The sequence below is a fragment of the Ylistrum balloti genome, unplaced genomic scaffold (assembly GCF_031769215.1).
Source record: "Ylistrum balloti isolate Yb309-2 unplaced genomic scaffold, AGI_CSIRO_Ybal_v1 Utg370760, whole genome shotgun sequence".
NCBI classification, from domain to species: Eukaryota; Metazoa; Mollusca; class Bivalvia; order Pectinida; family Pectinidae; genus Ylistrum; species Ylistrum balloti.
Genome location: NW_026782446.1, coordinates 431,991 through 455,594, shown reverse-complemented (window position 1 = coordinate 455,594; position 23,604 = coordinate 431,991). Strand labels below are relative to the sequence as shown.

General features: G+C 36.3%; 2 protein-coding genes across 5 annotated transcripts in view; one reads left to right on the top strand and one right to left on the bottom strand.

Moving 5' to 3' along the window:
- Positions 1 to 23,604, bottom strand: part of LOC132558148 (frizzled-5-like) — a 111,738-nt gene that overhangs the window by 76,481 nt on the left and 11,653 nt on the right. Inside the window, exon 1 of one of the 3 annotated variants that reach the window (XM_060222677.1) lies at positions 2,021 to 2,241. The exons of 1 other annotated variant lie outside the window; for it this stretch is intronic. The gene's annotated coding sequence lies outside the window, so the exon portion shown is untranslated. Of the gene's footprint in view, positions 1 to 1,605; positions 1,690 to 2,020; positions 2,242 to 23,604 lie in introns of those variants that run through there. One more of the 3 variants, XM_060222680.1, reaches the window with a different exon arrangement.
- The window catches only part of LOC132558149 (uncharacterized), a 62,278-nt gene continuing 41,093 nt past the window's right edge, over positions 2,420 to 23,604 (top strand). The window contains exons 1-2 of one of the 2 annotated variants that reach the window (XM_060222682.1): positions 2,420 to 2,473; positions 21,577 to 21,738. In XM_060222682.1, the coding sequence (XP_060078665.1) occupies positions 2,464 to 2,473; positions 21,577 to 21,738 (172 nt within the window). In that variant the 5' untranslated portion in view covers positions 2,420 to 2,463. Of the gene's footprint in view, positions 2,474 to 14,443; positions 14,590 to 21,576; positions 21,739 to 23,604 lie in introns of those variants that run through there. The other variant, XM_060222681.1, reaches the window with a different exon arrangement.

The window sequence follows — 23,604 nt, the reverse complement described above, 5'->3', positions numbered from 1 at the left end:
ACCTGTGTCTGTTTCCTGTTTGGGTGTGTTTAGGGGTTGGGTCAGGAGGTGAGGTGGCCCCTGTAGGGTAGTTATTGCAGGCTCATTACCTCACTGTTATCAGACAGACTGATAATATACTGACACTTCACTCTAGTCAACTGTACGGCCTGCCATACTCATCAAGTTTCCTCTCCCTTCAGGTTTTCCTTAATTAGGACAGGTGAACATTATTTTACCTTAATTACAACTTAATCTGATTGGCCATCTTGACAGTTTCAAAGATTTTGTGTAGTAACACTTCAGTATAAAGTATAGGATGTCAGGACATCAAATAGTCTGACATCAGTATAAAGTGTAGAATGTCAGGACATCAAATAGTCTGACATCAGTATAAATAACAGGATGTCGGGACATCAAATAGTCTGACATCAGTATGAATAACAGGATGTAGGGACATCAAATAGTCTGACATCAGTATAAATAACAGGATATCAGGACATCAAATAGTCTGACATCAGTATAAATAACAGGATGTCAGGACATCAAATAGTCTGACATCAGTATAAATAACAGGATGTCGGGACATCAAATAGTCTGACATCAGTATAAATAACAGGATGTCAGGACATCAAATAGTCTGACATCAGTATAAATAACAGGATGTCGGGACATCAAATAGTCTGACATCATTATAAATAACAGGATGTCGGGACATCAAGTAGTCTGACATCAGTATAAATAACAGGATGTCGGGACATCAAATAGTCTGACATCAATATAAATAACAGGATGTCGGGACATCAAATAGTCTGACATCAATATAAATAACAGGATGTCGGGACATCAAATAGTCTGACATCAGTATAAATAACAGGATGTCAGGACATCAAATAGTCTGACATCAGTATAAATAACAGGATGTCGGGACATCAAATAGTCTGACATCAGTATAAATAACAGGATGTCAGGACATCAAATAGTCTGACATCAGTATAAATAACAGGATGTCGGGACATCAAATAGTCTGACATCAGTATAAATAACAGGATGTCAGGACATCAAATATTCTGACATCAGTATAAATAACAGGATGTCGGGACATCAAATAGTCTGACATCAGTATAAATAACAGGATGTCAGGACATCAAATAGTCTGACATCAGTATGAAATGTCTACGTTATTAAGTGTATACTACACAGGACATATACCTTGGGTATCTACAAATATTTTCACTTATTAGATTTAATTCTATAATCTTTTCTGACTTTTCTCCCTAAATGCCAACTTGACTTGTTATAACATGCAGACTTGATATTACATACAGATATTCATTAAGTCAACAAAAATGCCACTAGTAAACACTAGTAATCAAACAGTCTTCTAATGATGTGTGGAATATACCGAGATTATATCCCATATTTCCTGATGTTTAAATTAATTTTTGTACAAAATTGACCAGTTAACATAATTTTATTTCAAAAATGATTTTAAAAATATCAGGATTTGGACAAATTTTGAATTTAACAGCTTAGTATATTTCCAACATCAAATTTAGGATTAATCAATCTTATTATTGTTGACCTTGAGCTAATTATCGAGTTTAATGATATTTGTATACTTACTTGTACTGCTGGGTATTGTCATCTGTTTAAATCCATGAAGACACACAATTTTATAAGATTTATGAACATCTAGAAAATATCCCACAAATTTGTCACTGTTGAACTGTTAATATGTATTCATCAATATGAAGAGATTTGGCCGTGAGTATAACCAGAACACAAGCTAGGTTTACTGCCCAAGATTTGGTAGGACCCTTATCAGAGTACTGCAGTGAGCTGCAGTATCTGTTAACCCTAGACAGAAGTACTCCCAAGTCATGTGAAATATCAAATGGTTCATTCAACTGTCCACTTTTTTATATGAATTCTTTAAATTAAATATTTTTTTCCACACTGATTTTCTTCTTTTTTAATATCTGAAGATATGATGTTCAGTAAAATATGTTTACAAGATAATGTTTTAAAATATACTCACAAGTAATTTGAATTTAAGATTTGCACATTCCTGGTAGTATATATTCCATGGTTACATTCCCTTACTAAATGTTGACAGTGTTTTGGACTCCACATTCTCCTGATGTGAAGTAATCTGTCACTTCCTTTCCTGATACATTCCAAGAGGTCCACATCTGTCAGGTGATTACTTTCCAGGTATATTTTTTATACCTGATGTACACTGATGATTCTGATCTGAAAGGTTTTTACCTGGTGTACACACCTAGGCGACCTGTGAAGAACTGAGTTGTCTGTATACACCATGTGGTCATAGTCTCCTCCCTCCATCTCCTCCCTCCATAGTACACTGATTCAGAGCCTGCACTCTGATACACTTAACCAGGAGGACTACATCAGCCTGTAGCTTCACCTCCTAGTCAACTTGACAGGTCGCAGTTTAAAAACAACATATTTTTCTGAGAGATGAACCGTAGTAAGTGTTCATATTTTGTGATCAATTTGAATTCAAACAATTTGATTTCCATGGTGAGACCTGATGGCAGACATTAACAAGCCAGGATGTTTGGCGCCGTGTACCTTTTGCCACTAAGTTGTTATTCTTAATGTATGAATATGAAATAATACACCACTGATATGTTCTTGAAATTTAATTACTTCCTGTAAGAATTTAAATTTACAATTTTAATAGAATTCTGTCTTTGTGAAGAAGATTTAAGGAAAATGGTTAAACAGTTTAGTTATACAGGATTGTGAATCTGGTTTTGTTTGTAAGATGACAAAACTTTGATTTTGAGGACTGCTACAGACCTGCCATGCTGTCATGGCCAAATTGACCATGAGATAAGCTTATCTATCATCAGATTAGGGGAGAGAAAACACCACCCTAATGACTGCATGTTTATGGACTAGGGGCCACCGCATGTGTTTTGTTAATGACTGAGGGCTGGTGGGGAAGGGAGGGATTCTTTCAGGATGTAGGGAGGGGTTGATATTTTGTAAAGAGAGAGAGAAAGTGGAAAGGACATATGTATTCTGGACAGAAAGGGCCAAATTTCTCTATCACAAGAATTGGAAATCTTATTAGAAGCAGCTTTGTCAAGAAGTTACTTTTAATAAATACAGGAAATTAATCATGATGTTTTGATTAACAGCACTCTATAAAGATAGCAGAAACATACATTTATCTTGTTCTAATGATATTCTAGGTAATTAAAGCATCTTTCCACATCAACCAATAAATAGTTAATCCAACTACCCTCCTCCTCAGTAGATAATCCAACTACCCTCCTTCTCAGTAGATAATCCATCTACCCTCCTCAGTAGATAATCCAACTACCCTCCTCAGTAGATAATCCAACTACCCTCCTCAGTAGATAATCCAACTACCCTCCTCCTCAGTAGATAATCCATCTACCCTCCTCCTCAGTAGATAATCCAACTACCCTCCTCCTCAGTAGATAATCCAACTATCCTCCTCCTCAGTAGATAATCCAACTACTCCTCCTCAGTAGATAATCCAACTACCCTCCTCCTCAGTAGATAATCCAACTACCCTCCTCAGTAGATAATCCATCTACCCTCCTTCTCAGTAGATAATCCAACTACCCTCCTTCTCAGTAGATAATCCAACTACCCTCCTTCTCAGTAGATAATCCAACTACCCTCCTTCTCAGTAGATAATCCAACTACCCTCCTTCTCAGTAGATAATCCAACTACCCTCCTTCTCAGTAGATAATCCAACTACCCTCCTTCTCAGTAGATAATCCAACTACCCTCCTTCTCAGTAGATAATCCAACTACCCTACTCAGTAGATAATCCAACTACCCTCCTTCTCAGTAGATAATCCAACTACCCTCCTTCTCAGTAGATAATCCAACTACCCTCCTTCTCAGTAGATAATCCAACTACCCTCCTTCTCAGTAGATAATCCAACTACCCTCCTCCTCAGTAGATAATCCAACTACCCTCCTCAGTAGATAATCCAACTACCCTCCTTCTCAGTAGATAATCCAACTACCCTCCTTCTCAGTAGATAATCCAACTACAGTAGATAATCCAACTACCCTCCTTCTCAGTAGATAATCCAACTACCCTCCTTCTCAGTAGATAATCCAACTACCCTCCTCCTCAGTAGATAATCCAACTACCCTCCTTCTCAGTAGATAATCCAACTACCCTCCTTCTCAGTAGATAATCCAACTACCCTCCTTCTCAGTAGATAATCCAACTACCCTCCTTCTCAGTAGATAATCCAACTACCCTCCTTCTCAGTAGATAATCCAACTACCCTCCTCAGTAGATAATCCAACTACCCTCCTTCTCAGTAGATAATCCAACTACCCTCCTTCTCAGTAGATAATCCAACTACCCTCCTTCTCAGTAGATAATCCAACTACCCTCCTCAGTAGATAATCCAACTACCCTCCTCAGTAGATAATCTCAGTAGATAATCCATCTACCCTCCTCAGTAGATAATCCATCTACCCTCCTCAGTAGATAATCCAACTACCCTCCTTCTCAGTAGATAATCCAACTACCCTCCTTCTCAGTAGATAATCCAACTACCCTCCTTCTCAGTAGATAATCCAACTACCCTCCTTCTCAGTAGATAATCCAACTACCCTCCTTCTCAGTAGATAATCCAACTACCCTCCTTCTCAGTAGATAATCCAACTACCCTCCTTCTCAGTAGATAATCCAACTACCCTCCTTCTCAGTAGATAATCCAACTACCCTCCTTCTCAGTAGATAATCCAACTACCCTCCTTCTCAGTAGATAATCCAACTACCCTCCTTCTCAGTAGATAATCCAACTACCCTCCTTCTCAGTAGATAATCCAACTACCCTCCTTCTCAGTAGATAATCCATCTACCCTCCTTCTCAGTAGATAATCCAACTACCCTCCTTCTCAGTAGATAATCCATCTACCCTCCTTCTCAGTAGATAATCCAACTCCTTCCTCAGTAGATAATCCACCAACTACCCTCCTCCCAACTACCCTCCTCTCAGTAGATAATCCAACTACCCTCCCAACTTCTCACCCTCCTTCTCAGTAGATAATCCAACTACCTCCTTCTCAGTAGATAATCTCCTTCTCAGTAGATAATCCAACTACCCTCCTTCTCAGTAGATAATCCAACTACCCTCCTTCTCAGTAGATAATCCAACTACCCTCCTTCTCAGTAGATAATCCAACTACCCTCCTTCTCAGTAGATAATCCAACTACCCTCCTTCTCAGTAGATAATCCAACTACCCTCCTTCTCAGTAGATAATCCAACTACCCTCCTTCTCAGTAGATAATCCAACTACCCTCCTTCTCAGTAGATAATCCAACTACCCTCCTTCTCAGTAGATAATCCAACTACCCTCCTTCTCAGAAGATAATCAGACTACCCTCCTCAGAAGAAAATCCAACTACCCTCCTGCTCAGTAGATAATCCAACTACCCTCCTTCTCAGTAGATAATCCAACTACCCTCCTCAGTAGATAATCCAACTACCCTCCTTCTCAGTAGATAATCCAACTACCCTCCTTCTCAGTAGATAATCCAACTACCCTCCTTCTCAGTAGATAATCCATCTACCCTCCTCAGTAGATAATCCAACTAGTAGATAATCCAACTACCCTCCTCCTCAGTAGATAATCCAGTAGATAATCTACCCTCCTTCTCAGTAGATAATCCAACTACCCTCCTGATAAACAGTAGATAATCCAACTACCCTCCTTCTCAGTAGATAATCCAACTACCCTCCTTCTCAGTAGATAATCCAACTACCCTCCTTCTCAGTAGATAATCCAACTACCCTCCTTCTCAGTAGATAATCCAACTACCCTCCTTTCCAGTAGATAATCCAACTACCCTCCTTCTCAGTAGATAATCCAACTGGCCACCTTCTCAGTAGTTAATCCAACTGGCCACCTTCTCAGTAGATAATCCATCTACCCTCCTTCTCAGTAGATAATCCAACTATTGTCCTTCTTAGTAGTAATCAAACTATGGATTAGTGGTGACTGGATTATTGTACAAATAGATTAGTGGTGACTGGATTGTTGGACAAATAGATAAGTGGTGACTGGATTGTTGGACAAATAGATTAGTGGTGAATGAATTGTTGGACAAATAGATTAGCGGTGAATGAATTGTTGGACAAATAGATTAGTGGTGAATAAATTGTTGGACAAATAGATTAGTGGTGAATGAATTGTTGGACAAATAAATTAGTGGTGACTGGATTGTTGGAAAAGTAGATTAGTGGTGAATGAGTTGTTGGACAAATAGATTAGTGGTGAATGAATTGTTGGACAAATAGATTAGAAGTGACTGGAAACAAATAGATTAGTGGTGAATGAGTTGTTGGACAAATAGATTAGTGGTGAATGAATTGTTGGACAAATAGATTAGAAGTGACTTGATTGTTGGACAAATAGATTAGTGGTGACTGGATTGTTGGACAAATAGATTAGAGGTGACTGGATTGTTGGACAAATAGATTAGTGGTGACTGGATTTTCAGAACATATATTATTTAAGGTATGGCCTCATTAGAACTTTTATTCTGTTTTATAAATCAGTTATTGTCTTTAATTTCTATCTGTTTAAGATTTCCTTCCAGCCTTTATTGCCTTAAATACTGATGTAGAGGGACTTGTACGCATGTACACTTAGTGTTTACTGTAACAAGCCTATAGGAAAATGTATAAATGCCAGAACTTGTTTGTAGTATTGTTTACATTAAAGTTTGTAGCATGGCTTGATGGACATAACTAGTATTAATTCCTCTAACACCGATGAAAAACCTCATAATTTTGTCATCCACCTGGTTAATGTCTAAATCCATGTTTTCTGAATTTCAAATTAATGTTAACATCAATCACTTTATCTGTTTGTAAATTAATAATAATTAATTTTTGAATAGTTTATCGTTTCAAGTAGGTGACTAGGATTAGTAAGACACATGACCAAATTGCCCAATGTTGCTAAAGATAAATGAAGGCCCTCAAGGCTGTCACAACCAATTACATGTGTGTCTTAACAGAAAATACAGAGCCTGGTGATAAACGTTTATATCAAATCAGACTGACAGGGTTAAAATTCACTAAAAGAGTGGCACACATAACTAGCTCAGACATTTTGTTGAAATGATTTTATCAAGAATTAACTATTTTCACAGTTATCAAATGTTCTGTATGTATACCTGTAGTTTATACAAAGTTCTACCTCAAGTTTGTATTGAGCTATATTGAGTAATACCTGTAGTTTGTATTGAGCTATATTGAGTAATACCTGAAGTTTGCATTGAGCTGTATTGAGTAATACCTGATGTTTGTATTAAGCTATATTGGGTAATACCTGAAGTTTGTATTGAGCTATATTGAGTAATACCTGTAGTTTGTATTGAGTTCTACCTGTTTTTGTATAGAGAAATACCTGTGGTTTGTATTGAGTAATACCTGTGGTTTGTATTGAGTAATACCTGTGGTTTGTATTGAGTAATACCTGTGGTTTGTATTGAGTTCTACCTGTATTGAGTTATACCTGTGGTTTGTATTGAGTAATACCTGTGGTTTGTATTGAGTAATACCTGGTGGTTTGTATTGAGTTCTACCTGTGGTTTGTATTGAGTAATACCTGTGGTTTGTATTGAGTAATACCTGTAGTTTGTATTGAGTTCTACCTGTTTTTGTATAGAGAAATACCTGTGGTTTGTATTGAGTTCTACCTGTGGTTTGTATTAAGTAATACCTGGTGGTTTGTATTGAGTTCTACCTGTGGTTTGTATTGAGTAATACCTGTGGTTTGTATTGAGTAATACCTGTGGTTTGTATTGAGTAATACCTGTGGTTTGTATTGAGTTCTATCTGTGGTTTGTATTGAGCTATATTGAGTTATACCTGTAGTTTGTATTGAGTAATACCTGTGGTTTGTATTGAGTTATACCTGTGGTTTGTATTGAATAATACCTGTGGTTTGTATTGAGTAATACCTGTGGTTTGTATTGAGTAATACCTGTGGTTTGTATTGAGTAATACATGTGGTTTGTATTGAGTAATACCTGGTGGTTTGTATTGAGTTCTACCTGTGGTTTGTATTAAGTAATACCTGTGGTTTGTATTGAGTAATACCTGTGGTTTGTATTGAGTAATACCTGTGGTTTGTAAAACCTGTGGTTTGTATTGAGTAATGCCTGTGGTTTGTATTGAGATCTACCTGTGGTTTGTGTTGAGTAATACCTGTGGTTTGTATTGAGTTATACCTGTGGTTTGTATTGAGTAATACCTGTGGTTTGTATTGAGTAATACCTGTGGTTTGTATTGAGCTATATTGAGTAATACCTGTGGTTTATGTTGAGTAATACCTGTGGTTTGTGTTGAGTAATACCTTTGGTTTGTGTTGAGTAATACCTTTGGTTTGTGTTGAGTAATACCTGTGGTTTGTATTAAATTGTGTTTACAATGATTTTTGCTTGTTGTTTTGAGTCATATCTCTCATTTGTTTCAAATGTTTGCAGTTTTGTGAAATGTTTTGACTGTCTTCAAGTTGAGTTCACATAAACTATATTTAGGTTATAAGACATTGCAGTTTGATAACACTATAAAGTGTGACCATTCAGCTTTAATTGCCCCTTCAAGTAGAATTTATTATTATCAGATGAACAAAAATAGAAGAAAATTAAATGATAATAAAATGCTTATAAATGACTGAAGCTTTATAATACAATAAGTTAACAGAGAACAGCGATAACTCCGTCAATTAGAGTGTTTAGTTATATAGACGTAGATGAAGACCTGAAGTGTGTGGTTCAACTCTCCCTACAGTGATTTGATTTCCCAGGAGACTGTGAATCAGACTGGTTTGTGCTGTCCTGATTGTGTCCTTAGACAAGACACTTAACCCCCATTGCTCTTGACAGTATATAATGGGCCTCCAGTATGTTGTTCAATGAGGTTATCACCAGCTACTACAAGATTACCTGCCTTTAAATGACCTGTGCTGTTTGCCCAACAAATAAACTATGAATTCATTACACTTTCTTATTCATTGTAAAATTTTTGAAACAACATGAATGTCAAGTCACATTTTGCAAAGTAGCAGAGTTGGTCACCATGTTTATCATTTTCTTTTCGAATAAGAGTCAATTCTCAGGATTTTGAGAATTTTATGTTTTTAGACTTATCTTTAATAATGTAATAAAAAAAAAACATACTTCATCTACCAAACTCTGAACACCAAGAGTGAGCTGGAGATACAAAATTTACAAATTGAATTTTTTTTTTTAAATGATATTACAGTATGACCCTTCAGGTGAAGGAAGGTTTTTAAACACATGTTCTTCTATTAAGTGTGTTTAGTATTCCGTGGAGCCCTACAGGTCTAAATCCCCTCGGATTGCTTCATTCCTCAGTTCCCCACTCCAATTACAGAGGTGTAAAAATGTGATGCCTCTCACCCTGACTCCCATCTCTGAGGTGCCAGAAACCCTAGACCACAGTTTGTGTTCCCCTCTGTAGGGGAGACCAGTTTTTCTGCTAAATATCTGATAATGTTCCTAACAAGAAGCATATTTATTCACCACCTAAACTGCTGGCGCTAATTTACAGCAATTTGGGGCCTGTGGATAGCTGGCTCCCATGTCACTGTGGATACAAAACGGTCTCCTACAACAGACTCAATGAGTACAGTACTCACTATATCTATGGTGGGTGTAGACTTTTTAACAGAGTGTTTTGGTAGTATATCGTAGCCAATTTGTCTCTGTACTTAACCACAACACTGATACCTCCAAGATCATCACCATACACTGCTGATCAGACCAAAGGATTTCTCAGATTAGTGCCAAGGGAGAACATTCCAAATACACTGACAGCTAGTCCAATAAACAGTTTTATTATGTTACAATGACTTTTAAGAGTCTTTTAGAGGTCAAACATGAGACACTTTCCGAATTCTTTCAACTAGGGTTGTATACCCACAACTTCTTGCAGTGTTAAATTTATGTCAGACATAACAATTTGAGATATTAGCTTTCTATGACACCTTCCCCGCCCCCTCCACCCTCCAACCAAAATGTGGTCAGGTCACGTCTAATTGTCAAGTTCCAATGTAGGAGGAGATAATTAGCCTGACTTCTGAATAAAGGAAACATCTGTTAGAAAAAAGTTTTCAAATTTAAAGTCAGGATAAGGGAGTGCATGTTTCAAAAACCAAGTGTGTTAAAGCTAAATTGTTTTGTAATATTTTTGAGCTGTTCTATAAATTTAGATATGTTGGAGATACATTTTATGAATCGAAAATTTTCAGTGAATTCCCACTAAAATGTTTCCATGAACTACAAAAGTTTGCTGTGGTATTACACTGTCGAGAAGTTCAGTCGAATCATGTCATTTTGGAAAACATGAGCTGCAAGCAGTGTTTGTCATTTTCAAATTACCACTGTCCACAGTCAAACAGAATTATTTTACCTCACAAATTACCAACACTGTTACCTGTAATGGCCTTTTGTTCTTAATATTGAATTATATATTTTTATCACAGATTCCTGATAAGATAAAATGACATCTGATTTCCTGAACATCGTAAAGCCTATGAGGTATTCCTTTTTCTAGTTAAGACATTTGGAAGATTCTCTTCCTTCAGGAAGGAGTTTGTCATCATGTTTATCAGCTAGGAGTAAAAAGTGATGAAAGTGAAGATATGATTTAGTATTTTTGTCAATATTTTCTGACGCTTTGACTGAGGCCAGGTATTGTTATCTGAAATTACCTCCATGAAAACGAAAATCAAAACCTTACATTACTTTTCATCAGGAATAAAATGGAACTCCCTCCAGCTATTTTTCCAAACATTATTTGACATAGAATTTTATCTTTTTAATTAAGGTATGTACATTTAACATATCCCCCTTGGTTGATTTGTAGGGAAATGAGAAACAAATTAATGAAAAAAGAATGAAAGTTGTTGAAGGATACCTATGTTAAGACATCAGAATAGCCCCCATCAATATAGATCAGGACTAAATGTAGCTACGTTTACTGTGTGATTGGTGTAGAGGAAAATACATGTGTTTTGCTGTTGGTGAATGTGTGGGCCAGCTGATGAAGCTGTCAGTCTCTGCAGGCTGTTTTTACTGTAAATGATGCATATGACAGATCTGTTATAACCCTATACACAGGTCTGAAACCTTATACCCTCAATGTCATGAACAGACATCAGGAATAGACTTACTCAAGTCCCTGTTATAAAATCCAGTGGCAGGACAAGACTTATTTATAAGTCTGTGTCCCTTTTGTAAATTCTGGAGGCAGTAATAGATTTTCATGTTTGAAAAATCTGGACACAGATCTCTGTAGTAAATCTGAAGAAGGCTACTAGACAAACTCATGTCCCTGTTGTATGTTCTGGAGACAGGACTAGACTTGCTCAAGTTCTTTTTGTAAAATCTGGAGACAGTATTAGGCCTACTGATATTCATATTGTAATTCTCAATCAAATCCTTGTTGTGAAATCTGTCTCCATCAATGTCATCAACAACGATATAGTGCTAGATTGAATATATTGAATAAATGATATAGAAAGATGTTCCCTATATCAGTGATAAGTAGGTCAACCAACAATTGATATATATATAAAACAGTGCAGTGCCATCTAAATATTCATATTTTATAGTTTTTCAAAAGGACAACTTAAGCACATTCTTTAAAATCCTTTTTTTTAGGTCATCTGACCCGAAGGGTCCGATGACCTATAGTCATCATGCTTCGTATGTCGTCGTCCGCCGTGCGCCATGCGCCGTGCGCCGTCCGTAAACTTTTCATTCAAACGACTTCTTCTCAATAATTGGAAGGCCCAGGCAACTAATATTTGGCCTGTAGCTTGCTTTGATGAAGCCCTACCAAGTTTGTTAAAAAGAATGACCTTGACCTTCATTCAAGGTCACAGGGGTCAAATGTCTTAAAATCTTCAAACAACTTCTTCTCAATAACTGGAAGGCCCAGGCAACTAATATTTAGCCTGTAGCTTGCTTTGATGAAACCCTACCAAGTTTGTTCAAATGAATGACCTTGACCTTCATTCAAGGTCACAGGGGTCAAATGTCTTTAAATCTTCAAAGGACTTCTTCTCAGTAATCAAAAGGCCCAGGCAACTAAAATAAGGCCTGTAGCATGCTGGGATGAAGGACTACCAAGTTTGTTCAAATGAATGACCTTGACCCACTTTAAAGGTCACAGGGGTCAAATATGTTAAAATCTTTAAACAACTTCTTCTCAATAACCAAAAGGCTCAGATTGCTGATATTGTGCCTGTGGCATGCTGGGATGAAGGGCTATCAAGTTTGTTTAAATGAATGACCTTGAACAACTTTCAAGGTCACAGGGGTCAAATATGTCAAAATCTTTAAATAACTTCTTCTCAAATACTAGAAGGCCTAGGGGGCTAATACTTGGCCCATAGCATGCTGGCATGGAGCCCTACAAAGTTTGTTCAAATGAATGACCTTGGCCCACTTTCAAGGTCACAGGGGTCAAATATGTTAAAATATACAAAGGACTTCATCTCAATAAGCAAAAGTCTATGAGTGCCGATATTGGGTCTGTAGCATGCTGGGAGGAAAGGCTACCAAGTTTATTTAAATGAATGACCTTGAACAACTTTCAAGGTCGCAGGGGTCAAATATGTCAAAATCTTTAAATAACTTCTTCTCAAATACTAGAAGGCCTAGGGGGCTAATACTTGGCCCATAGCATGCTGGCATGGAGCCCTACAAAGTTTGTTCAAATGAATGACCTTGGCCCACTTTCAAGGTCACAGGGGTCAAATATGTTAAAACATACAAAGGACTTCATCTCAATAAGCAAAAGTCTATGAGTGCCGATATTGGGTCTGTAGCATGCTGGGAGGAAAGGCTACCAAGTTTATTCAAATGAATGACCTCAACCCACTTTCAAGGTCACAGGGGTCAAATATGTTAAAATATACAAACGACTTCTTCTCAACAAGCAAAAGTCCATGAGTGCTGACATTGGGCCTGTAAGATGCTTGGAGGAGAGGCTACCAAGTTTGTTCAAATGAATGACCTCAACCCACTTTCTAGGTTTGGCTTGCTTTTTGTCAGATGACCGTTAAGGCCCATGGGCCTCTTGTCTGTAAAAGAATGACTGGATCAATATTCCACATTTGGTCTGTAACATCATTTAGTAAAGAAAAACTCAATTTGTTAAACCCTGTCTCCCCTATGGTCCTAACTTCTACTGCAGGTGAGCGGTGCTTGATCCCCCTGGGCCTAAGGGGTGGTGCCCCCTAGAGGAAATTTAGCAAATTCCTTAAAGTCCTAACTTCTACTGCCTGTGAATGGTGCATGTCCTATAGATGTCTTATTCATTTTGTTAATGTCTCTGGTATAGTAAATTCATTTGTGAATTTTCTAAATCTTTATATGGAATAGTAACAAATGTATAATTTTGTTTATTAAACAATATTTATTCTTTTGAATTTAATCATGAAAACAGCATTGATACACAATTTCAGCTTTATGACTCTTTCTTTCTGACACCACAGTGCATATATAGAGAATACATGGTCGGTGTCTTAAAACATCAGCTGTATTTTGGTGAGGGTGAAGAAAGACAAAAGTGGCAAGTCTCTGGCGAGGCACTTTTGTCTTCCCGTTCCGAACCAAGATACAGCTTATATTTCAAGACTCCTACCGTGTATTCTATTTATCCTTCAACACTGATTGATGATCAGATTTCTGAAACTTAAACAGTTTTGTTGTTCAATCTGTGTTTACATGACGTTGATGTTACACTGAATTTTGCCTGATGATCGATGCCAAAATGATTGCACTGCACAGAAACATTGTTCCAAATTCATCGGATATAACAGAGATTTTATGAATTTCCATAATCAACTTGTTCATTTCAACTTATAAAATTGCATATTTCAACAACTATTTATATTTCTAAATGTAATACTTAAGTAAATTCAGAGAGTAATTCTGTGGAATTACCCTTCTTGCTAAAATACAGCTGTTTTCTGTCACTGCCGAAAACAGCAAAAATATATGTGGCAGGTGTATTCTGACAATAGCAGTGCCAGTTATAGGATAAAACAATATTAATGATGTCCCAATTGAAACTATAGAAACTTTCAGCCAATCACTACTCCAGAAGGACATATGTGTGGTCGTAACATGTAAAGGGTATTGTTACACTGATAACAGGGTTCCATGTAATGAAAAATACTTTATAACGGACAAATCTAAACTTTAAAATGTAGTTTTCATGGATGCTGATACCAAGACACGATAGACGGATCATGTATATTGTTGCAGTACATTTCCTATCTCATTTCTTAGGTACAACACTATCAGGCAAATTGTGGATGTTTCCTAAGAAAAAAATATGAATGAAAGACATGTCCTGTTTACTATATAGACCTGGGGAGATGCTATCCCTCGCATGAAAACATTCATCCTATGTAAAATGCCTGACAGCAGAAATTTGTGCAGTTGGAGGAATGTGGAGATGCAGGTTGTCAGTGATCTGCCACAACATGATCCATGCCATAGCTCGATGTGATAGAAACGGTATGTACAGCGATGCGTCTACAGATGCATCTACACCCGACTCTGATGGGGCAAATTTGTCCATTCTGGTACCGAATGTCAGTCTGGAGCATGTTGGACTGCAGGATAATTCTCAAGCATGCCTAAACTTTTGTGTACATTGGTGAAACAATCACCAATGACCTGGTACATTTGGTCGGTCTAATGTAACAACTGGCAACCGTAGTAATACATTGCTGTGACGTCCAACTCACTGAAGAATAATGAGCCCGTATAGTTATCATCACATCTGTAGAGGAGGAATGATTTAAAGAACGATATGTTGGGTTATTTTCAGGGATAAATCAAGGAAACGAAGAATTCTGTAAACCTTTACAAACCTAGATAGCACAATACATATATATAATATTTATAAGTTGCCTTTTAATTTATGACTTTATAATTTTTAACTTATAATTTCTAAATTTGTTTATATTAATAACCAACTTTACGAATCAAAACATTTCAAAGATATTTTATTTGAAGCTTTACATATTTGACCCTTGTGACTTTCAAATTTGATTAAGGACCTTTATTTAAACATATTTACCATTGAGTTAAGTTATTGTGATCTTTATAGTCTAAACATATCCAAACCTGAGATCTGTCCTCAACAGTGTTACCATTAACCTATAGTTCTGTCTTCAGTTATGATAATTTGACCATTAACCTATAGTTCTGTCTTCAGTTATCATGCCATTAACCTATAGTTCTGTCTTCAGTTATCATACCATTAACCTATAGTTCTGTCTTCAGTTATTATAATTTGACCATTAACCTATAATTCTCTCTTCAGTTATTATATTTTTATCATTAACATGATAATATAGTCATCAATAAGCCTCACCTTGGCCGTTAACCTATCATTATCCTCTTAATAGTTTGACAATTAATTTATGATTATATACTCAATGACCTTAGTTTGACCATTAACCTATAATTCTGTCCTCAATAACCCTAGCTTGTCCATTAACCTATAATTCTGTCCTCAATAACCTTAGTTGGTCTATTAACCTATAATTCTGTCCTAAATAACCCTAGTTTGTCTATTAACCTATAATTATGTCCTCAATAACCCTAGTTTGTCCATTAACCTATAATTATGTCCTCAATAACCCTAGTTTGTCCATTAACCTATAATTATGTCCTCAATAACCCTAGTTTGTCCATTAACCTATAATTATGTCCTCAATAACCCTAGTTTGTCCATTAACCTATAATTATGTCCTCAATAACCCTAGTTTGTCCATTAACCTATTATTCTGTCCTCAATAACCCTAGTCTGTCCATTAACCTATAATTATGTCCTCAATAACCCTAGTTTGTCCATTAACCTATAATTCTGTCCTTAGAAGCCCTGGTCTGTCCATTAACCTATAATTATGTCCTCAATAACCCTAGTTTGTCCATTAACCTATAATTCTGTCCTCAAAAACCCTAGTTTGTCCATTAACCTATAATTCTGTCCTTAGAAGCCCTGGTCTGTCCATTAACCTATAATTCTGTCCTCAATAACCCTACTTTGTCTATTAACCTATAATTCTGTCCTCAAAAACCCTAGTTTGTCCATTAACCTATAATTCTGTCCTCAATAACCCTACTTTGTCTATTAACCTATAATTCTGTCCTCAAAAACCCCTGTCTGACCATTAACCTATAATTCTGTCCTTAGAAGCCCTTGTCTGTCCATTAACCTATAATTCTGTTTTCAATAAGATTTCAGTCTCATTAAATGTAAAATTGTTCCCCAATAACCTTGAGACCTAATCACCAATGCTTGTGTACCTAAAGACCTGGTGTTAATTGTCCTGTGCTGCATGTGCCCTACATTAGTTGGATATAATACACTTTATGTCTGCAGTCAATGTTGTATCATATTGTTAAGGTAATTTCTCTATCCTGCATGGGTCGATTCTGGGTGAAATGAACTCTGAAGAGCATTTCAATTTCAATTACTATCTGATGACATTAATGTATGGCTATTCTCGAAATTACATACATAGAGAGCATAACTATAATACTACAAATATTTGAACATTTCTTTAAGATATCAAATGATAAATCCTGTAAAAAAACACTTTTCATTCTGAGTTCACATTTAAACAATGTTCATTCATTTCTACTTCTGATGGGATGCTTTCAATTTTTTTTATAATTTCAGAATTGAACATTGGACTGTACAATATGCTGCAATTATAAGCATTGAATAGCTACAGACACCAACACCTCATAGTGTCTACTACAGACACCAACAAGTCATAGTGTCTACTATAGACACCAACAACTCATAGTATCTACTATAGACACCAACAACTCATAGTGTCTTCTACAGACACCAACATCTTATAGTGTTTACTACAGATACTACAGACACCAACACCTCATAGTGTCTACTACAGACCCCAACAACTCATAGTGTCTACTATAGACACCAACACCTCATAGTGTCTACTACAGACCCCAACAACTCATAGTGTCTTCTACAGACATCAACAACTCATAGTGTCTACTACAGACCCCAACAACTCATAGTGTCTTCTACAGACACCAACACCTCATAGTGTCTACTACAGACACCAACAACTCATAGTGTCTTCTACAGACACCAACACCTCATAGTGTCTGCTAGACACCAACACCTGATAGTGTTTACTACAGACACCAACACCTCATAGTGTCTACTACAGACACCAACAACTCATAGTGTCTACTACAGACACCAACAACTCATAGTGTCTACTACAGACACCAACAACTCATAGTGTCTTCTACAGACACCAACACCTCATAGTGTCTGCTAGACACCAACACCTGATAGTGTTTACTACAGACACCAACACCTCATAGTGTCTACTACAGACACCAACACCTGATAGTGTCTACTACAGACCCCAACATCTTATAGTGTCTTCTACAGACACCAACACCTCATGGTGTCTACTACAGATACTACAGACACCAACAACTCATCGTGTCTCCTACAGACACCAACAACACATAGTTTCTACTACAGACACCAATACCTCATAGTGTCTACTACAGACACCAACACCACATAGTGTCTACTACAGACACCAACACCTCATAGTGTCTACTACAGACCCCAACAACTCATAGTGTCTACTACAGACACCAGCATCTTATAGTGTCTACTACAGACACCAATACCTCATAGTGTCTACTACAGACACCAACACCACATAGTATCTACTACAGACACCAACACCTCATAGTGTCTACTACAGACACCAACACCTCATAGTGTCTACTACAGACACCAACATCTTATAGTGTCTACTACAGACCCCAGCAACTCATAGTGTCTTCTACAGACACCAACACCTCATAGTGTCTACTACAGACACCAACATCTTATAGTGTCTACTACAGACACCAACAACTCATAGTGTCCACTACAGACACCAACACCTCATAGTGTCTACTACAGACCCCAACAACTCATAGTGTCTTCTACAGACATCAACAACTCATAGTGTCTACTACAGACCCCAACAACTCATAGTGTCTTCTACAGACACCAACACCTCATAGTGTCTACTACAGACACCAACATCTTATAGTGTCTACTACAGACACCAACAACTCATAGTGTCCACTACAGACACCAACATCTTATAGTGTCTACTACAGACACCAACATCTTATAGTATCTACTACAGACACCAACAACTCATAGTGTCCACTACAGACCCCAACAACTCATAGTGTCCACTACAGACACCAACACCTCATAGTGTCTACTACAGACCCCAACAACTCATAGTGTCTTCTACAGACATCAACAACTCATAGTGTCTACTACAGACCCCAGCAACTCATACACAAACATCTGATAGTACCATCTTAAGCCATGTAATAATTCAATAAATGTATCTGTGAGAGTTTTCAATTTAATTACATTTTTTATGTTAAATGGAGAACTTGGTTCATCTTATGATAGACATGAAGAAAGAACATGTGATTTGAGTCTGCACTCTGCAGGATGATTTCTGAATACACCTTCTCCAGTTCCATGGAGATTTTTATTTAATTAACAATGCAGCAGACCTCTAACTAGCCAGCTGTGCATTCACTGCAGAATAGTGGTGTATTCACTGTGGAACAGTCACCTCCACTTGTCATGATGTCACCACCAATCAGTTTCCATAGTTAAGGAACAAAGACTTGCCAATCCTTCAATTCTCTGGTTACATTGACACCTTTAATCTTGTACAGTGTTACCAATTATTATGGGTCAGGGCCATTGTCTCAACAAATTGCCAGTTTAACTTTATTTGTTAGTGTGTTCATCACCTTCATAATGATGATGATGATGTTGGTAATGGTGATGGAGCATTAATTCCTCAGATAATGTTGATCTTTAGGCTTTAAATAATTACATTTTCCCAGAATTCTTTGTACATGTTGATAAAGACTGCATGCTGATTTGTGTAGTTCAATGGTAATTAAATGTCATTGCATCAAGTTTTCAGTTTTTCTTTTGATCAAAGAATAAAGGTTGAAAATTTACCAACATAAATTGTTGGTGTGACAGAAGAGTTGAACTGTATGACAAGGAACAGAAATATTAAATATACCTCATTGTTGTGCTGATGAGACCATTTTTAAACATGAAATACAGTTAGCTGAAGTGATTTCATACGTTTTTCTGGTTTATTTAAAAAATTCTTACATTTAACGTGATAGTAAATGTATGTTACTTGTGCATGCCTTAAAAATCCCAAGAAAACAGAAGTTCAAAACCCAGTTAATTCAGTTTCAGCTGTTCTTTTCTCTTGATACATAAAAATATCTTCATAAACATTTCTTACTCAATTATACAAGCATTCTTATGAACGATATATGTTAATAACTACAATTTTCACAACACTTTATCCTATATACTGGTGTTTGATGTACGTGTCATAGTGATGAACCATTCACTTACCATATTTAGTGACATCAAACTTTATTAATTTACAACAATCGTGGAAAAATTCATTACAATTTATAGAAATCACTTTTGTTGGTCCGATTAGAAGCGTGTGAGGGGTCCTACTCTAGGAGAAAGCCTGATTACTCGGGGGAAGACCACATGGTCGGCTGGTGACTTTATACATTTTTACATCCATTCCTGGAATCAAACCCAGGACACCTGTGTAAAAGGTGAATGTATTGTCACTGCACCACCCAAACTATATTTAACACTCCATCTTTCTATTTTTTTTCTACTTAAATCATTCAAATATTCAATTCTGTGATGAAAAAAGGGTCCCGACATGTACAGTGGTTGTCAGGAAGACAGTAACACTAAGCAGACAAATATTGGTGTTACTATTTAGGTCGTGACGGTGGCAACATATTTAATATTTCACTTTTACATTTTATCAAATATTCAAAGATAGTTATAAATCTAACTATACCATCTTGGTATAATTGGATGGATCACTTCGATGTACATCCCAACACATCCATCAATCAACAAGATATCTTGTAGAGTTTAGGGTCCTGTAACCCTGAAAGCTAGGGATGCTTACAAGCTGGGAGATATTGTCTTTAGCTGTTTATCAAATACAACTCTTTTTCTGTAAAACTAGAATAAAGTTACAGTGTAGTACATAATAAATATCTGATTGTCTTAGTATCAATATCTTATTTGCTGTATTTTTAGAACAAAAGTGAAGATGTTTGAGAGGTGACTACACATTCTTGGTAGCGTAATCCCTCTACTGTAAAATGTTTTTGAAAGTTGTCTACATGTTACAAAAAGTCTTCACGTTGTTCAGTTTTCGTTTTCATTTATTATGTAAAATTATTGGCCTGGGGATTTATTTTTATTGAGTACATAGCTACTCAAGATCTACTAACTTATTCGTCCACGAATTGATAAACAGATGAAAGTAGACCTGGACTTTAGTACTAGTGGATTTCAGGGTCAAGATTTATTCATGAAACCAAAGTGCCGATGAAAATGTAAATCTTTGGTAGACCCTGATTTTGTAGTATTCACTCTAATCCACTTAGTTTCCAGTCACATTGAAACATGCACTGTAAAATATTGAATAAGGTTTTCTCTCCCTCTCAGGAAATGTCGGTTAAATTCTGTATTGTGATGAATTTTGAAAATTGAAGAACTTTTGTTTTAATCAATATTTAAACATGACATTAATAGCATGTAAGTTTTAGAAGATGCCTTTGTCATATTGTTGAACTTAGATGCCATGGAAAAATATTTATGCTATAGTTTTATTTGCAGAACTACAAACAGTAGTGATTTGTTGTCTTGATTTGGTTCAAACCGTAGCAATTCCAGACCCTAGCAATTCCTGGCACTAGCAAAGAAAATAATACCTTGTCACCCTTGGAATTTGAACCAGAGACCCTCAGATTTTAGCCAGACACCCTACAGTTCATTTTTGTGCTAACTAAGGCTAGTAAGGTGACTGATAATGTCAAATGCTTCACTACTTCCTCCTTCACAAAGTGTTTGATCCACAAAGACAATGTCCCAGGTTCAATATCATGGTCATGGTACCAAATCTGTGTGAGTAATGAAAAATACCCTGTCACAGTTTGGGCTAGCGACCCTCAGTCTCTAGTCTAGTCTCTAGTCTTATCTCTAGTCAGACTCTTTGACTTGAAATTCCCAATAGTAGAGCTAGCATCTAAACTCCTAAACGTAATTACATATGGCAGATGAAGCCTTCAAGAAGATATTTAATCGCAAACAAATGACCAAAACATTAAGTACATATTAGGGTGAGTGATTTTGGGCAAGATGTTTGTTTTATGTAAGAAGTATTTGACATGTTTAAAACAACATGACTGTCATTAATTTTCATTTTAGTAGAGATGTCCTGGATTATTTCAAGGAATGTTGTAGAAGTACAAAATTTACTGATAAACTTATGTCTACATTTACCAGGCAGTGGTCGTAGTAATTACTTAATTCTCTTTAATTGTTTACAGGCTGTCAGCCAGAAACTGCACACCAAACCCAATCTGGAGATCACGCATCATTGACTATCATACTAGAGCTCTCCTGTCAGAGGAGGCCAGGAAAGGGATCTGGATTCAGCATTCAAAAGGATATTGAAGTCTTATTAATCATCCTTCAGTATTTGGAGACAGGTACATTAACCATTGTACATCTTTATCTAGCATACATGCTTCTGTTCAGTCATCAACAAATAATAGTAAAAACACACAATATACGCCGACACGAAATATAAAGATTAAGATAAAATGGCATAAATCTTACAAAAATCAAAGAACCGACAAATCACCCCTTCATGCACATCTACCATTGTAGTAGTGACATTGAGCAAGTTTCATGAAAATCTGATAATTAGTTTAGGAGCAGTTGCATTCACAAGAAATGGACATACTTACATAGGGACGGACGGACAAAGAAGATGACTCCAATATACTACTGCCTCCGGCGGAGTATAAAAATCAACAAATTTTAATCCTTTTTCTAAAAGGATCATAAGAGAGAGAGAGGATTAGATGTGAAGCAACAAAGAATGCAGTAATAATTAATAAATACTGTTTCCATTGTTATATGTACTAGATCATAACTCTTTTATAATGTACTCACATAATTAAGTTATCTTCATTTTAATCCCCCCTACCCTCCACCTGAAGGCAAAATAAGTTTGAATAAAGTTCCTAAATAAACTGTTGATAGTGATACAATATCCCCCTTGTGACCCCCCTGAGCTCTAACAGCTGTCAGTGTGTAGTTGTACCTATGTCCATGTTAACTATTTAATTCTAAATTAAGATTTTTCCTCAGGACAAGTGATAAGACACTTCACCCAGTAAGGCTTTGTTCAACATGGATTCTGATGAGACAACTCAAATCAATTAACTTAGATGAAATTCCCTCTACATGGCCTCTTACAAACAAGACATTTCACTCTGTCAAGATTCCCTCTACATGGCCTCTTAAAAAACTAGACATTTCATTTTCTCTGTCAAGATTCCCTCTATATGGCCTCTTAAAAAACAAGACATTTCATTCACTCTGTCAAGATTCCCTCTACATGGCCTCTTAAAAAACTAGACATTTCATTCACTCTGTCAAGATTCCCTCTACATGGCCTCTTAAAAAACAAGACATTTCACTCTGTCAAGATTTTGTCAACACCAGGTTTTCAGATTAAGATATATCACTAAGATACATATCTTGGTATGAGATTTTCTGTCAACAGATTTTTTGTAAGACATTTCGCCAATACAAGATTTGATCTGTAGGATTTCTGATAACACATTTCAGACAATAAATTCTTTGTTACTAAGTTTTGTATAAAAAGTTCACATAGTCCAGATCTTCTTTCTGCAAATTGATATTTCAATTCTGATGAAACATTTTCACCCAATTAGCACAATCAATTCTAGATCTGTTTACTAAGATAAAAACCTTTTTTCCAAAAGAACATTTTGCAGCGTAGGATTCCTGATAAATCATTTGAGATACTAGAAATTTACCTTTCAACATAATCTCTGCCATGTTTATGAGAATGATGAATTGATATAGTTGTAGAAGACACCATACTAGCCTTGGCTAGTGGGAGTTGGGGGTGGGGGGATGTACCTTTTACAAAGTAATATATCATAGAGGGGTACAACATCCATTTTGTGACATGCAGTAAATAGATTCTTACATCCATTTTAATAATGATACTGCAAATGTACATATATGTTTTAGCAATTCTGTTATTTTAGCACTTTTCTCACTGATAGCATTATGCTAACCTATGATTACGCTAATTCCAGTTTCCTTATATGGTTTTTTTTCCTAATTAAGGTAGCCACACAAATTAATGATTGTGCTAATTTACCAGAGGATAAATCTGAGCTAAATTTTATTGTGCAAAATGATTTATATTTAAAGTAATATAACAAAATATTTTTCTTTTCAGAGCAATTATTTATAAAATGATTGATGTTCGGAAATGTCATAGTAATGTACTTGTCAAATTTATATTGTGA